This window comes from Panthera pardus, unplaced genomic scaffold (genome assembly GCF_024362965.1).
Source record: "Panthera pardus isolate Hobbes unplaced genomic scaffold, ASM2436296v1 HiC_scaffold_12, whole genome shotgun sequence".
In the NCBI taxonomy this organism is placed as follows: Eukaryota; Metazoa; Chordata; class Mammalia; order Carnivora; family Felidae; genus Panthera; species Panthera pardus.
Genome location: NW_026526677.1, coordinates 58571032 through 58586573, shown reverse-complemented (window position 1 = coordinate 58586573; position 15542 = coordinate 58571032). Strand labels below are relative to the sequence as shown.

Genomic DNA, 15542 nt, shown 5'->3' with positions numbered 1-15542 from the left:
TGGACACCGTTCCCAGCTTCTCCACCTGGTGTGTTCCTACTCATCTTTCAAGACTCAGCTTAGATGTCCCCACTTCTAGGATGCCTCTCTTGACCCGGTTCAGGACCTCCTAATTCTCCCCTTGATTAGCGCACCAGCCTCCTGCCTGAGCTCTTGGCCTCCAGCTTCCCTTTACCACTCAAAGCCCCCATGGTGCAGCCAGCAGCCTTTCTAAAACACAAATCTTGTCATGTCACTCCACTTAAAATAACCAGTCAATGGAATTATCCATCAATCAATGCTTCAAGGGCTTCTCCTTGCCCTCAGGAAGATATCCAAAGCCTTCTGCTGGAACTCAAGGCTTAGTCCCCAGTGGTGTCTCCAGCCTCAGCTCTCCTGTCTCTCCTGATTGCCCCACCCAGCACAGTACACCCCTGCCACATTGCTCTTGTGTCATATCTCAGACACACCTTGCTCTCTCATGTCTTCCTATCTTTGTGCATCCCAGTGTTTCTCATGCCCAATCCCTTCATCTTACCTGGGGACTTCCTGCCTAATCTCCTAAGCCAGCTCTGATCTAACCTGTTCTGGAAGACTTTCCTGATGGCCCCAGGAAGAGTTTGTGGCTTCCTCTTCTTTATTCCCTATATGACTACTCATGTTTTTGTCACTGTGTGTCAGCTTGTCTGCTTACACTAGGAGTTTACTGTATCTGACACGTGACTGTGTCCCCAGCAGTGCCAGCACAGGTGCATAGAGCAGCCATGTAGGATTTGTTGGTTGGGTGGGTGGTTGAACAAACAAACGAATGAATGAATGGTGAATGAATCCATCCTTGAACCATCACTTCTTGGTCAGCTCCAGAACTACTGTTTCCCAGGGTAAGCCCATTTTATAGCAAAAGGGGCAGCAGGGGAAGGGACTGCTCTAGAAGGGAGAAAGAAAATCAATAAAAATGTAAATCTAGTTGAGAAAAGCTGTCCCAGGCTGGCTGTGGGGAGAGATAAGGCTGGGCAGGCTGAGCCCTGGCTGACAGTGGAAGAGAGATTAGGGGACAGAGCTGCAGCCAGGGCAGTGTGTCTCCCTCCTTGGTGGCTCCTCCCTCTGTCTTCACCCCGATCCTGCCCCCATGTTCTATGTGTGCCTTAAATTCTTTCAGGGACAGGGGAAGGAAACGTACAAATATTGGTCATCAGGTGCACTGCCTGTATGTTATTATTTGGTCTTCACAACTTTTGGGAGACAGGAAAGAGGAAGGATCAGCCTCACCTTACAAGTGAAGAAACAGATGCAGAGAAGTTAAATCACTTGTTCAGGGTCACATTGTGAGTAAGTGGCAGTCAGGATTTGAACCCAAATCTCACTGACTCTAAAACTGTTCTTTTCACTCCACTCCACCAGAGGTCTACAGCCAGACTTCAGATGGTCTCCAGCCTCTGAAATCAGATGCACAAGTGTTTATATGACTGTGTGCAATTTTAATGGAGATATATCTTTTTATCAGTGTCTTTAAGGTGGTTGTCATCCACCCTCCATTACCTCTACCAGGCTTTCTCTGTAGAGGTGGTGGCCTTTGAGTTGAGTCTGGAAGATTGGGTAGGACTTCATGAGGTGGGATGGAAAGCCAAGCAGTGGGGTGGGGATGAAGCAGGCCTACTAGGTAGCGGGAAGTGCCCGTGTTGGGGAATGTTAGGGGGAAAGAATTCAACGTGGCCACCAAAGAATGCTGAAGGTGCTATGGGTTCTTGCTCTTCATTTATTTGCACTCCAATCATGGCTCCTGGCTCCCAGCTCCAGAGAGGCATCTGCCTGACCTGCAACTTTCCAGGGTGGGTCTGCCAAAGGGCCTCTAGGCCAGGCATCAAGATGTTCGTTCTGGTCCCAGGAGAAACTGCTAGATTTTACCACCAGTTGACACGAGCATGGAGACTTTAATGACTTCTCCCAACTTCCCATGGCAGGGTGAGAAGAAAGTGAGCTCACAGATGCAATAGCTTGTGGCTCCTCATTGGCCAGAGGCCATAAGAGCATGGCTCCCTGGAATCCATCAGTCCCTGGGAACCCCTCCAGCCCTGACCTGTTCCACCCCTGGCTCTCAGCCCCATGTCTCTCTTGCGATGACTCCTGGAGTCTCCTCGCCCTGACCAGCCTGGGAGATTTTAAACACAAGGACCTCATTTTCTCCTTCAAAGCTGAGCTTGACCCAGAGGCAGATTCAGCATGAAGCTAATGCTGCTTGAGTATCCAGGTCTCTCCCTAGGCCCAGGAAGGGGCCTCTGCAATGTGTTCAGGTTGTCATATCCTTGGGAAATCTGCAAAAGTAAGATGCTTTAACCACAAGCAGTTAAGATTGCTAGTTCCTTCTACTCCAGCTACTTGTGTCCCAGTTTCTCTTTATGTGTTTCTCTTTATGTTGGTTGGAGGGGCCATGGGCATTTCTGGGATCTGGCTAAGGGGCAGTTGAATTGGGGATCACCTTAATTTGGGCTCATTGGGATATATTTATGTGATTCTCAGTCCCCTCTGTATATAGATAAATCATTGCTAGCTACCTCTGTATAGAGAATGGCCTCTAGGAATCTTCCTCCTCACTGTCCAACTCACTCAGCATTGTGACATCAAGGTATCATATCCAGAGGTCATCTCGTAGCATGAATGTGTTTTATGCTACCTGGCCCTGGAAGTACATGGGCACTAAAGAAGACAGAACCAGAAGCGAGGCTGCAGAAAATCCTTCCAATCGTCAGGGGGGGAAAAGGAATTTTAGAGGTGTGCACAAGAGTTAGTAAAAAGCATGCTATTCTCCTGAATTGTGTGATGTATTTTTTTGACTTCTTTTCTCATTATTTTCAAAGAGATAAATTTTCACTCTTTCTTACCAATTTTGTGTTCTTTTTTCTTTTAAAGAGGGCTCCCCAAAGTTTATAAGCTTCAATTCGCACAAAACCCTGGCTTCACCATTTATATTCTGTCTGATCTTGGCAAGTTGCTTAATTTTTCTGAACTGTTTCCTTTTCTGTAGAACGTGAATGACAATTTGGACAGGTGAAGCCTCACAAACTTCATGACGTGATCCCATTTCTGAAACCATGACTAGAGGAAGTAACCCAGTCAAATGAAAATTAGACCAGAATATACAGACAAGGAAAGATGTCATATATAAGAAATAATAGTGAATAATGAATCCAGTAAAACTTAAATCCAAATAGCTGGAAGTAATGTGGTTGTTGCAAACTCTAATGCAGTTTGTAAGAAAGGAATTTTGTAATAGAAGAGACATTATGCAAGAACAAATTTAATAATAAGCTGTATCTATAACTCCAAATTATTTCTGCAAAACCTGGGAAAAGGAATAGAAAACGTAAACAGCCTCTTCTTGTTGGAGGAGAATTTGAAATTCTTGGCATTGATAATAATAGGCTCAGATAGATGTTAAACATTTAAAGATACCAGCCAATAGAATCAAAATGGGAGTGAGAACTTCTGTGCCTTCCCTTTCCTCTTTCACATGGGAGAGCCTCAAAGCCCTGCCACAAGGAGATGCTCAGAGGGTCAGAGCTGCATTGCCCTCCTGCCCCCCGCCTGCCCCCCAGCTTCTCCCCTGCCTCCAGCACAGGGCTTGGGAAGCTGCTGCTGACAGATCTGTCTCTTGCCTCCCAAGCAGCAGGTCCCAGCCAGGTCAGGTATGTGGTGGCAACAGAATGGGCTGGAGTAGATGGGGGAAACTCTCTCCCCCTCTCAGGGAGATAACCAGACTAGCCATAAAACAAGACAAGGCCACTGAAGATAAGGACCAGTTGGTTCAGACACAAGCATTCCACAGACCCGCTCATTACATAGAGCCTGACATTAACAAGTCCCAGCATTCTAGGCCTGGGACTTACAAAGAACAGGTGCTTACACCAACTCAGGCATCACAGAGAACCAGATGTTACCCCCAAAACATGGTTATCACAGAACCAGGCATCTATACAGCCCCAGGCCACAAAGAGTAAGGCACCAGGAAGGAAATGGTGAAATTAGGATCTAGTCACAAAAGTAACAGTGACTTTGGTGGGCCCTGCTCAGAGTGAAATCTTGGCAATGCATAAGTACCAGTGAATGTGTGCAGAGTGTGGTCTTTGAAGTCAGAAAATGCCCAAGTGTGGGACCTGGGTCTCCCTCCCCACTGGAGCCCTGAAGGCAGAGACTAGGCCACACCCAGACTGTGGTTCCCTGAGGGCAAGGACTGGGACTTCCTGAGTCCAGAGAGCGAGCCTCCGCCTCAGCTAAACTCCCCAGGGGCCCTCACACCAGGTTTGCTGGAGGCCCCGACCAGCCTGGATGTCCTGTGAGGCCAGCTCCCTCCCTAGTAGGTCCCGCTCAGAGTTCAGGGCTCTGCCTCCAGGGGGCGCCAAATGGACACTTCTTGTCGGAGGCTGTCCTGGCCCCACCTCCAGGCTGAGTGGGGCTGGGGATGAGACCTGAGTCCATACTGACCACACAGATGGTCATAGCTGGAAGAGGCCTGAAAGCTGGCAAGTCCATTTCCACCTGGCAGAGGTGGTGGCTGAGGCCCAGAGAGGGTGCTCCTGGTGAGTGGCAAAGCTAGGCTAGGACCAGGTGTGCAGGGCAGCCTGGCCTACTGTTGTTTACTTCTCTATCTTAGGACCTGGGAGAAAGATATGCAGTCCTTCCACCAGGAAAGCCTGGTCAGGTCAGCCTGTCTGGCTGGGGGAGGAGGGGGGAAGACCATCTTGCATTAGAAGTGGCCAACACACCAAACCCCTAGACAACTCTTTGGTTCAGATGAGTCACAAAAGCCCAGAGAGGGTCAAACTTCCCCAAAGTCACATAGCAAGTTAGCAGAGGAGTCTGAATTAGAAAACGGGGTTCCTGACACCCAATATTGGGCAAAGAGCCCAGAGGAGGTATTCCCAGTGGCGGCTACTCTGGGACCAGCTCACGCTCTGAATTCCTCAGGCTTCTTTTCTGGCCCTGACACTAATGGCTGCTGTTGCTGTAGGCCAGGGATGGATACGGTGACCTGGGTCCTCTCCTCTTTGTCCTGCTGCCTTAGGATGGCCAAAATCAAGGCAAAGCAGGCCAGGGAGCCTGTCTTGAAGAAGAACTGGAGGCCGACAAACCTGGAAAAGAGCAAGGGACCTGTCAACTCAGGACCTCCCTTGTCTAGGGCTTAGATGGCCTTGGCCTGGGGCAGAGTAGGGTCAGCAATCATCACCCATTGTGTGATCAGAGACACTGAGACCTTGCGGGTGGAAAAGAGGCTTCCAGCCCCAGGGCAATGGACCCTATCACCATGGCCTTGGTTGGGAAGATGGGGAAGCTCCTGGAATTAGCCCCTTCCCTGGAAAAGGGGGAAATGCTCTGCAGAAGCAGTCCTGAACAGGGAGGCAGAAGCCTGGGCATCCTCCCTGCCCTGTCCCCAGCTGGCTTATAGCCTGGGACAGTCCTCTCTGTCTAAGGGCTCAGGGGGCCTGATAGTTGCAACTTGGGATCACCCCACCTGCCACAAGAGGATTCCCTCTCCACTCTTTCCCTAACTCACCAAAGCTCTTATTTGATCTTTCTTCCTATAGAAAGGGCACTAGTCAGTCCCAGCCCACAGGAGCCATGCCCTCCTCAGAGCTGGAAGTGACCAACTCCCTGCTCCCAGCCCTGTTAGCGAGTCCCCTTCAACCCCCTATCCCATCCCAGCAGCTCTCTGCCTTCAGGTTTCTTTGGGTTCCCCATTGCACAGATGGGAAGACTGAGTTCCAGAAAACACAGGTCTTCCAATGAAAGAGACAGAGCTGGGCTGGATCCCAAGCCTCCTGTGTCCTAAATTGGCCTTCTCCCAACCCCACCTCCACTCCCCATCTTTCTCACAGCTGGGCTGCTCCCCTGATCCTCCCCCATGGTCTGCCACGGTGACACATGTTCCTGCACAGACCATGGTTAGACCATTTCGGTTCGAGGCCCAGGTTTGCCTGTTATCAGTTGTGTGACCTTGGGCTGCTTTAATGGGTCACTTTCCTCATCCAGAAGAGTGGGGGGACAGTGGCTAGCTCGCAGGACTGGTGAGCTCAGTACTGGATATAGCACCTGCTGCCTAGCAGGGGGATATCGATGGGCCTCTCGTCCCTGCTGCTGTCCCACCTGAGACCCCAAGAGTATTTCCGGCAGCCTCCCCATGGGGCCCCTGGCACCCCCCACCTCAGGTCTCACCGGTTTCGGAGCAGGTCATGGTCATAGTAGCGACAAACGGCCCGCCGCCCACAGCTCTGGGCCCAGTACACACAGGTGGTGTCGATGGCGCTGCCGTGGATCACTGGGCTGGGCATCCAGGCTGGAGGAGGACATGCTCAGGGGACAACGGGCCTGGCATCCTGCATTACCCAACCCCCCTACTCCCTGGCATATGCAACCCCCCCAGAGCCACTGGGGCCTCTTGTCCCATAAGTCTTTGGCCCTCAAGCCCACCCCTCACCCTGGTGTGAGATGCTGCCTCCCTGGACGGCCCTCTAGCTGCTTGCACACCCACCTCCAGGGTACCAGGTCCAGTTTGCCCAATGGGCCTGTGAACCCTAAGGTCAGGAACTGGGTCCCGCTCATCCCTGTGCCACAGGCCCAGCACACAGTGGGTGTCTAAGGGCCCCAGGAAGGTTCTTTACCCAAAACTCTCAGGAGCATGAACTGGATCCCCACAGCCAGCGTCTTGTCTTCTTTCTTCACTCCTCTAAGAAGCAGAAACACAGTGACATGAGGATTGAGAGGGTCTCGGCCCTCAAGGGGCTCTCACCATCCCCTGCTCTCTCACCACCCAGGGGCCAGCCTTCCCCCAGTCTGAAGGTCTGTGGGTTTGGGGTTGGGTGGGCTCAGGTTCCATACTCCATTTCCCTTCAACCTGTCGAGCCCAGCGCCCATGTTCCAGGCACCCCCACTGGCCATCAGGGTCCTGTGCTGGCCTTCCTGTGTTCCTGGCCACAGACGCCTCCCCTCTCCCTACCCCTGGGCCCACCAGATTCCCCTCTCCTCCTACACTTGGCAAAACCTGAAGCTAGGCAGCCAGACATGGCTTCCAACTTCCCCAAGTGCCGTGAAGCCCCAGCCTAGTTTGCCCCGGAAATCACTGGCTCCTCCTTCGTAGTAATACCAGCAGCTGGTGTTTTGGGAGTGCTCCCTATGAGCTCATTTTGTACTGCAACCCCTGCCTCACCCCCATGAGGTCGTTTATGCCATCAGGCCCATTTTACAGATAAGGAAACTGATGAATGTTTAGACAGGTTGACTTGGCCAAGACCCCACAGCTGGTGGGCGTCAGAGGGTCAGAATCTGTGAGGGGCGCCTGGGTGGCTCAGTCGGTTAAGCGTCCAACTTCGGCTCGGGTCATGATCTCACGGTCCGTGGGTTCAAGCCCCGCGTCAGGCTCTGTGCTGACAGCTCAGAGCCTGGAGCCTGTTTCTGATTCTGTGTCTCCCTCTCTCTCTGACCCTCCCCCGTTCATGCTCTGTCTCTCCCTGTCTCAAAAATAAATAAACGTTAAAAAAAAAATTAAAAAAAAAAAAAAGAATCTGTGAGCACACAGTAACTGTGAGCACTGCAGTAACTCCTCTTAAACGGGCTGCCTTGCCAGGGCATCTGATTCCTCTACCTTCTTTCTTTTGGCCAGGCTGCTTTACAGATCTACATGTCTTGTCGTGTTTATGAGGGTCTCCATCCCCCTTCTCATTTTCTAGAAAACAGATGGGGAACCAAAATAATCCCAACATGATGAAAATTTAGAATTGTCCTGCTCTGAGGTCCCCTTATTCCAGCCCCCACCCTAGGAATGCTGACTTTGGCCTTAGGTAACAATTTGTCGGTCCCAGCAGGCACCCTCAGGACAAAGGCCAGAAAGAACATGAACCAAGAAGCAGTGCTCTGCGTGGGCTGGGTCCACAGTGGACAGGCAAGTGCTTATTGACTTGAAGGCTCATGAGCCACAACTTACAGGGCTTGGTTTTCTGGATGTACCTCCTGTGGCCCACTCATCACAGGTAGGGTGGGGGCGGGGAGTCGGGGGACACTCCACTTTCTCCTTGCTGTGCCTGGGTGGCCAGGGCAGGGCCTTAGGTGTGGCCTCCCGTCCCCTGAGGCAAGTGAGGACCTGGGCTCTGGTGCTGGCACCAGTACTATTCCGCCCAGCGGCTGTGACAAGACCTGGGGCTGACATCTGACTCTCTCTGAGCCTCGGTTTTCCTATCTGTAAATGGGGAGGAAACTTCACTTTAGCAGGTTGCCATGAGGACGAAGACGGGGCAGCGCGAGCCTGGCCTGTTGCGGGGGGCCCAGCACACCCGAGTGGCCTCCTTCTTGGAACCCCTCCCTCAGGATTCCTTGTCCTGCCTAGGGTTAAGGACTTCTTGGTATCCACCAGGTGTGGCCTGCCCCTGCTTTCACCTTAGGATGAGCATGAAGGAGGGTGTGTGGGTGAGACTGGCCAGTGCCGCACCCAGGCTGACCAGGAACATGAAGGGCAGCACCAGGTGGCTGCAGGCGGAGTCGCAGGAGCCCGCGGGCACAGGGCCTCCCCCTACCACGCAGCTGCAGTTGGCGTAGAAAACCTAGGGTGGGGAGGGGGCAGAGAAAAGCCTTCAGGAGCCTCCAAGGGCAAACAGCTGGCCCAGGCCCCAGAAGGCCCCAGAAGGCCCCCAGAAGGCCCCAAGGGCACGAGCCAGATGGGGTGGAGCTGGCTGGAGGCTGGGATTTCTGACCCCTGCAGCCAAGCACGACCCTGGACACGCACGGTTCACACACACATGGGCTGAGGCTGCCGGGAGAGGGAAGTGGTGAACAGAAAAGAGAGAGGGGCCTGGAAGAGCATCAGCCCCACCACACTCACATACACCCACACTCACACAATCATACACATACACACCACACACTCTCTCTCCCACACACCACAGTCCCACAACATACACTCACACACCCACCCACACACATACATCCACACTCACCCAGTCACATACACACACGCACATGTGCACACACACTCTCTTTCTTTCACCTGGTAATGCCAGAGTGTTCCAAATTCCCGACTGTCTGCACAAGGAATCAAAGTAACAGAGTGTTTTGGGGAAGGAACTCGGATTTTCCAGCTCAGCGTTCCTCTTCCAGGGCACTGGGTTCCAGACTAGACTCTCAAGGGGAAATGGAAATTTCTCTCCAAAAGGATGGAGAGATGCAGACAGCACAGCGGGCACCCTGGCTCAGCACGTGAAGGGCAAGGAAGGCTTCTTGGAAGAGGGGCGTTGGATTTGGGTCTTGAGGAATGAATAGGAGTTTTCCAAGAGGAAAACTGAAATGAGGAGAGGGAAGGTCAAATGCAAAATCCCATGAAAGTGGCAGGAAAGAACCTAGCAAATCTTTCAGTGAGCCTGTGGCAGAGCGTGCACGCAGGAGAGGGCAGAGGGGAGGCGCTCCAGGATTGCGTTGGGAAGACATGGTGAACAGCTTGGGACACAAAAGAGGAACCTGGACTGCTGTTTCCAGAAACACAGTGCACCAGCACCCTGCCAATCATACTGCCAGCAACTTAAAATGCTGGATGAAGTATTGAAAACATTGTCCTGAGTGCATCCATGAGCTGGCAGAAAGTGAAAAATACTCGGGTTAGTACTAAGAGCCTGGAATCCAGGGAGGTGAGCAGAATCTGGAAATAAGCTTTGACCGCGATATGCTTGTGGAACTTGTACTAGGGAGTACAGCTTTCTGAGGTCTGGGGGCTTCAGGGCCAGAGGATAAATCTTAGCCCTCCCTCCTGCCAGGGTGAAGTCTACTAGGAGACCCCCAGAAAACTGGGACCCCTCCAGAGGCTGAGGTCTGAGTAGAAGCTGACTCCTTTTCAAACTGTAAGGAATGGCCCCTAGGCTGGCCCAAGGGTGTGTCAGACTGTAGCTCAAATTCCCACCCCCTGCCGCGGCCTGGAAAACTTCCAGCCTAGGATTCTTTCAAAAGTGGTCTAGACTGCCAGTGCCCTCAGGCGCCTCACAGGAGCAAAGCAAGCCAGGAAGCCTAGGCTTCTCTTCCCCATAGATCAGAGTTTCTGACCAGGTGCCCCAGGGACCCTCGGCCTCTGCTGGGAGACAGGTGTGCAGGGATGGGTCCCATCAGCCCTCGAGGGGGTCTGGTCGGCCTGGGGCAGCCTCTCTACTCCAACCCTGGCGGCCTCAGACACTTCCCATTGTGGAAAGGGTTGGGAGGCCCTGAGCTGGACCCTGGGAGCCTTGGGAAGATTGTAAGCTTGGAAGGGACAAGACCTGACAGTACAAAAGCTGCTCTGGCCCCTGGGAGGGGACGGCCCGGGGAGGGGGAGGGTGGGGGGCGCGAAGACAGGCCAAGATGCCCCATGTGGAGAGAGTGGTAGGGAGGCAGGAGGAGGGGGCGGAGAATACAGAAAAGGGTTTTGATTTGAGAGCTATTTAATAGATAAAATTAGGGCAAGGCAAAAGAGAGAAAGAGAGAGACCTGGGATTCAGGCTTGGGTAACTGGGTGCTCTTTCCATTGCCTCACAGAGCTCCTGCACGCGCTAAGGCTGAGCACACACCATTTGGACCTTTGCCTACAGGCTAAGCAGCCCACCAGTTTCAATGGAGGGACAGGTAAGGAGAGAAATATGCGAAGGCAAGATTACTGGAAGAGAAATCACCTGCCCCCGTGCCTTTTCTGGGGAGCAGAAGATTGCAGGGGTGGACACAAAGTGAGAGGCCTTTCTCTTGGGGTTTTCCCAGCCCTCGTTCACATTCATCTAATTCTGGCAGGAAGTTCTTCCTATGGATGACTTCAGTCTCTCCAGCTGCCTCTGATTCTCACTCCCCAGGGGGATTCAGCCTTACCCCCTGAGCCCCAGATCCCACCAAGCACCCACCTCTTTCCATCTTTCTCCTGGTCCTTTACGTGTTCATAAATGGTTACTGAGTGTAGCCATGCTGGGTGCTGACTGACCCAGCCCTGAGCCCATGAGCTCACCATCGACCTGGAGAGGCAGGCCAGAGACTATTCCAGGCCAGGGCGACAGTTCCTGATGCTGACCAGGGCCCAGCTGCACCTTCCCCCAAATACTATACCCAGACACAACCTCTGAGGATGCTCTGGGGAGGGGGCTGGGCTGGGAGGCCAGAACCCTGGGTTTTAATCCCAGCTCTGGCACTAAGGCTTTGGGCAATGCCTAATCCTTCCCTGGGCTTCCATTTCTCATCTGTATAATGGACTTAGCAGGAGTGTGTATCACCGAGTGCTTAAAATGTCCCAGCCACTAGGCACGCTAAGTGCTTTTCATAGGTTATGTCATATGGCTCTTCACTTGCTATTCAGTGAATTCAGCTGAGGCAAGCATTTGGCACAGTGGCTAGTATACAGTGGGTACTCATTATGATCACCTACATTTTGTAGACCAGGAAACTGAGGCACAGATCAAATAATTTGCCTAAGGTAACAGAGCCAGTTATAGGTAGAATAGGGATTCGAACTGGGTGGCCTGGCCTTAGTGCTCAGGGGCCCATATCCACAAACCTTTACTGTTCTCTTGGGGATCTTGCCTCAGCTGGCAGGGCCTGGGGTCCTCTGGAAGGGTCTTAGGGAGATCAAACCAGGCAAGAACAGTGAGTGCTAAGGAGGCCCAAGGCCTGGGATTATGATTATTGCAAATACAGTTTGCACAGCCCAGGTGGCTCCTGTTGGTTCTGAAACCCCATTGACCAGGTGCTTTACTCTGCACTAGCCGTGGGGTCCAGGTCTCTCTACTTGGAGGAACCTTGGGCTTAGATGCTGATACCCAGCAGGATGCAAAGGCAGAGGTTCTGCACGACAAAGGTGGGGAGCCCTGGAGACAGGGACATGGTGTCATAATGACCAGCCTGACACTGTACCCCCCCCCCAGCACCTCCCCACACACACACATACACACATGTTAATCTACAGCCTGGGGGCCTGAGGAAGGCTGATATTATCCTCATTTGTCATTAGGGGGTACTGAGGAGAAAGGGAAAGAGGAGAGGCTAGTCTCGGTGACTTTTTTAAGGCTCACAGAGTGCACGCTGATGATTATTCTGCCCTCTCTTCCCTGCTGGGAGTCCCTTGAGGGTAGGGCCTCTTGCCTCTGGGTCTTCAGTCCCCAGCACAGGGCCTGGCACAGAGGAGGGATTCTGCGAAGGTTTGTTGACTGACTTGTTGACCGACCGGGCTCACTGTGCCAGCCTCCCCACCGTCTCCCTGTCTCCTAGCCTGCACTCTGCTCACCTTCCTCCACACTGTGGTCTCAAGTGTGATCAGACACAGATCGGACCCTGTCACTTGCCTGCTTAAAACCTATCCAAGGCTCCCCATCACTCTCTTGATACGGTCCCTACTGGTGGCCTGGCATTCAAGGTTCTTCTTTGCCCGGGCCTCGCTTTCCCTCTTTGAAACCTTATGCTTCTGCTCCAACAAGTTCTTTGCAGTTTCTTGAAACGCTGTGTGCGTGTGCCATGTGCATGTGCTCGCTCTCAGACTCTGCTTCTGCTGCTCCCCCTGCCTGGAAAGCCCTTTCCTAGGGCTTTCCTAGGATGAGTTTGCTCACTCATCCTTGAAGATCCAGCTCAAAGGCCACTTCCCAGAAAGCCTTCCAGGACCCTTCTAGGCAGGATGTATCTTCTTCTATCCTTGTCTGTACTTGTGGGGACCCTTTTTCCTGCCTACCACCACCCCTGGAATTCCTGACTTGTTTCCTTTTGCCTCTCTCCTGCACAGACAGCTGGAGCCAGATCTGGTTCACCCCTGTGCTCTGGGGCCTGGCCCATGGCTGGGCCCAGACTGGCGATAAAAGTTTATTGTGAGAATAATGTTCTACATCGGCCAACAGAAGGAGACAGACTGGCCAACAGATAGACAGATGGAAAAACCACAGAATGAGAATGTTCAAAGATGGAGAGTGTGATGGGTGCACAAAGACAGGGAGGGGTGGAGAGCCCCAGGGAGGCAGAGGGAGCCGTCAGAGGCCGGACCCACCTGGCTTTTGTCCAGAGCCTCCTGGACCACCCGGCTTGTGCAGCCTGCCTGGCAGGGTGTGAGGTACTCCACATGGGTGCTGGGGTCGCAGATAGGGTTAAAGTCGTCCAATGGACAGGAGCAATTCCCTCTGCAGGCTGGAAACTGTTCTAGTCCAGGCAAGTTGCTGGGGGGAGAGAAAGCCGGCAGAGTTAGCCTGGATTCCTGGCCCCCTCACCCCTGCAGCCCAGCTCCCCACCCCAAGAGCGATGCCCAGATGTTTCAACTCCACTCAGAGATTTGTTCACTGTCAGGGCTGTTCCATGAAGGTGCAGTGGTGGGCACCTTGCAATGGAGATGTGCAAGCAGGGAGATGAACTAGAAGCTGCGGGAGGCCTCCCAATGGGAGAAGCAGGGAGCACGGTCAGATGGAGGCCTCTGAGACCCCTTCTAGCCCCAACAGCCTACAAGACTTTGAATTTTTGCAAGCATCTCCACTCTTCAGTGGCCCTTCTTTAGGGAACACAAGATAAACTCATCCCAGAATTTAGTCTCAGATGAAAAGTGCTTTTTTCTTGATGAGCTGGATTGCTTCCTCTTCTTAGAAAATTCTAGTTATGTGTGTTAGGACCAGTCAGGGCACCTGACTAGCTGCAGGATCACTGACCTGTCCCTGCCTCTCACTGGGCCTCAGTGTCTCCCTTAGCTCAGCTGGGGACCCCCTCCTATCACCATCCTGTAGTTTCACAACCTCTCAGCTCACATCACTACCCTGTTCACTGTGGCTACTGCAGGACTTAGTCCCGCCAATTCCCTCTGGAGGGCCTGCCCCCAAGTCCCAGGAGTGCCCCCACTCTAGTCAGCTGGGGCAAGATGGGGTGGACAGGGGCAGGAGATCAGAAGAGAGGATGAGTTCAAGGGGTAAGTCACCCTGGGAGAGGTGCAGAGGGGGCCCCTGGGACTCAGAATGTGACCTGACTTCATAACTAAGAGGGAGAAAACCTGCCAGGGAACCTATGGCCAGGCTACAGAGGAGGCCAGAGTGGTCCTGTGGGCTTAGGGTGGGTATGGACAGAGTGGCAGGCCTGGCCAGCTTTGTGCCATCCCGGTTCCCTGGAGAAGAGGCCCAGCAGGGGCAGGGGAAGTGAGTAGGACAACCGTTGAGTCAGCCAGCCTGTAGCCAGAGTTGGGACGGGGTGGGAGAGCATCAGGGCAGAGGTGAGTTCTACTCCTTCTCCTTCCCTCAGGTAGGGGTCTGCCTCCAACAGTGTGTGTGTGTGTGGGGGGGGGCGGGGTGTGGAGATCATCTCTCCCTCCTTTTCTGCCAGGCAGGGGAGGGAATGGGCTGGCACTGCTGGAACTGAGGCTGCACCAGGGGACTCCATCCAGGGGCAGACACTCATCAGGAAGGCCGAGTGGATGAGAGCTGGGGGCTCTTCCTCAGCGCCTTGCTCCTGTGGGGAGAGCCCTGGCTTCAGGCTCGGCCCCTCCCAGCTGGACAGCCCTGGGTGGGTGACTTCACCTCTCTGAGCCTCTCTATCCTCATCTGTGAAATGGGGATAATGATAGGACCCATCTCAGAGATCCTGTGAAGATTCAATGAGACAGAATATGGGAAGAACTGGGCGGGACGCTGGGAGCATGGGAGACCCTCAGTTCTTCGCAGCTGTAAGTATCATTAGTTGGGCTGGAATATGAGAAATTTTCCTTAATTTGCTCAGTTTGTCCCAAAAGGCTTCTTCAATGAATTAGAGCCCAAAGCTCAGTTGAGTGAATTGCACAAAGAGGAGAACACAGTGAGATGAGATGTCAGAATCAAGGTGAGAGGCAGAAGGGAAGGGAAATTGGCATGTGTGCTAGGTGACTTTTTTCCATTTCCTTTTTGCAAAACTGGTGCTAAAATATCCATTTGCTCTTTACAAATCATTTAAAGGCTCTGGCTCGCTCCTCAAACAGGGGACTTTAGAGGGCCTGGCTAAAGTTCCACCAGCCGTGCCTCGAACAAGGGCTCTGCAGACAGGAGGCAGCAGAGTCGCCTCAATGGGAAAAGAAGGGAGAAGGAAGGAGGGGAAGGGAAAGGGAGATGGGGGAGAGGTTTTATTGTGGGACCAGGGACAGAGGGAAGAGCTGAGCATTTCTGGGCCCTGAGCTGTGCCTCCTGCAGGTGGGGAGAGATGGCATGTGGGTGGAGGGAGGAAGTGCCCAGAGAGAGGTGGGCACGGAGACAACTGGGGAATTCTAGCTGCATCTTGGGCCAGCCTGAGCCTGGAGCAGTTCCCGGGAAAAGTGAAATCATTCTGAAGAGGCAGCAATGTATCTTCCAACATCCTCTCGAAGACAGACCCCACTGGGAGAGGGCATTTGCCTGTGGCAGGGTGGGGGGACAAAGAGATGGAGAAGGGAGATAGGCATCAGAGGCTTTCCTCCTGGTACTGCCCAGATGTGGAAAAAGAACTCTATAAAGGTTTAAGGTCGTGGGACAACAGAATTTTAGTTGCCAGGCTCTAAAAACCCCAAATCTTTGAGGTCTGTAAGCCAACTCTTTTCTAGAGCTTAAGCCCCTTCTGCAGCATCCATG

General features: G+C 53.0%; 1 protein-coding gene across 7 annotated transcripts in view; it reads right to left on the bottom strand.

The window, feature by feature from the left end:
* The window catches only part of SLCO2B1 (solute carrier organic anion transporter family member 2B1), a 57048-nt gene that overhangs the window by 6811 nt on the left and 34695 nt on the right, over positions 1-15542 (bottom strand). For 5 of the 7 annotated variants that reach the window (XM_019449830.2, XM_019449827.2, XM_019449831.2 and 2 more), the window contains 5 exons: positions 12986-13151; positions 8401-8564; positions 6633-6697; positions 6187-6307; positions 3259-5105 (listed from right to left, as the gene is read on the bottom strand). In XM_019449830.2, the coding sequence (XP_019305375.1) occupies positions 4922-5105; positions 6187-6307; positions 6633-6697; positions 8401-8564; positions 12986-13151 (700 nt within the window). In that variant the 3' untranslated portion in view covers positions 3259-4921. Of the gene's footprint in view, positions 1-3258; positions 5106-6186; positions 6308-6632; positions 6698-8400; positions 8565-12985; positions 13152-15542 lie in introns of those variants that run through there. The other 2 variants (XR_002079977.1, XM_019449834.1) reach the window with 1 other exon arrangement.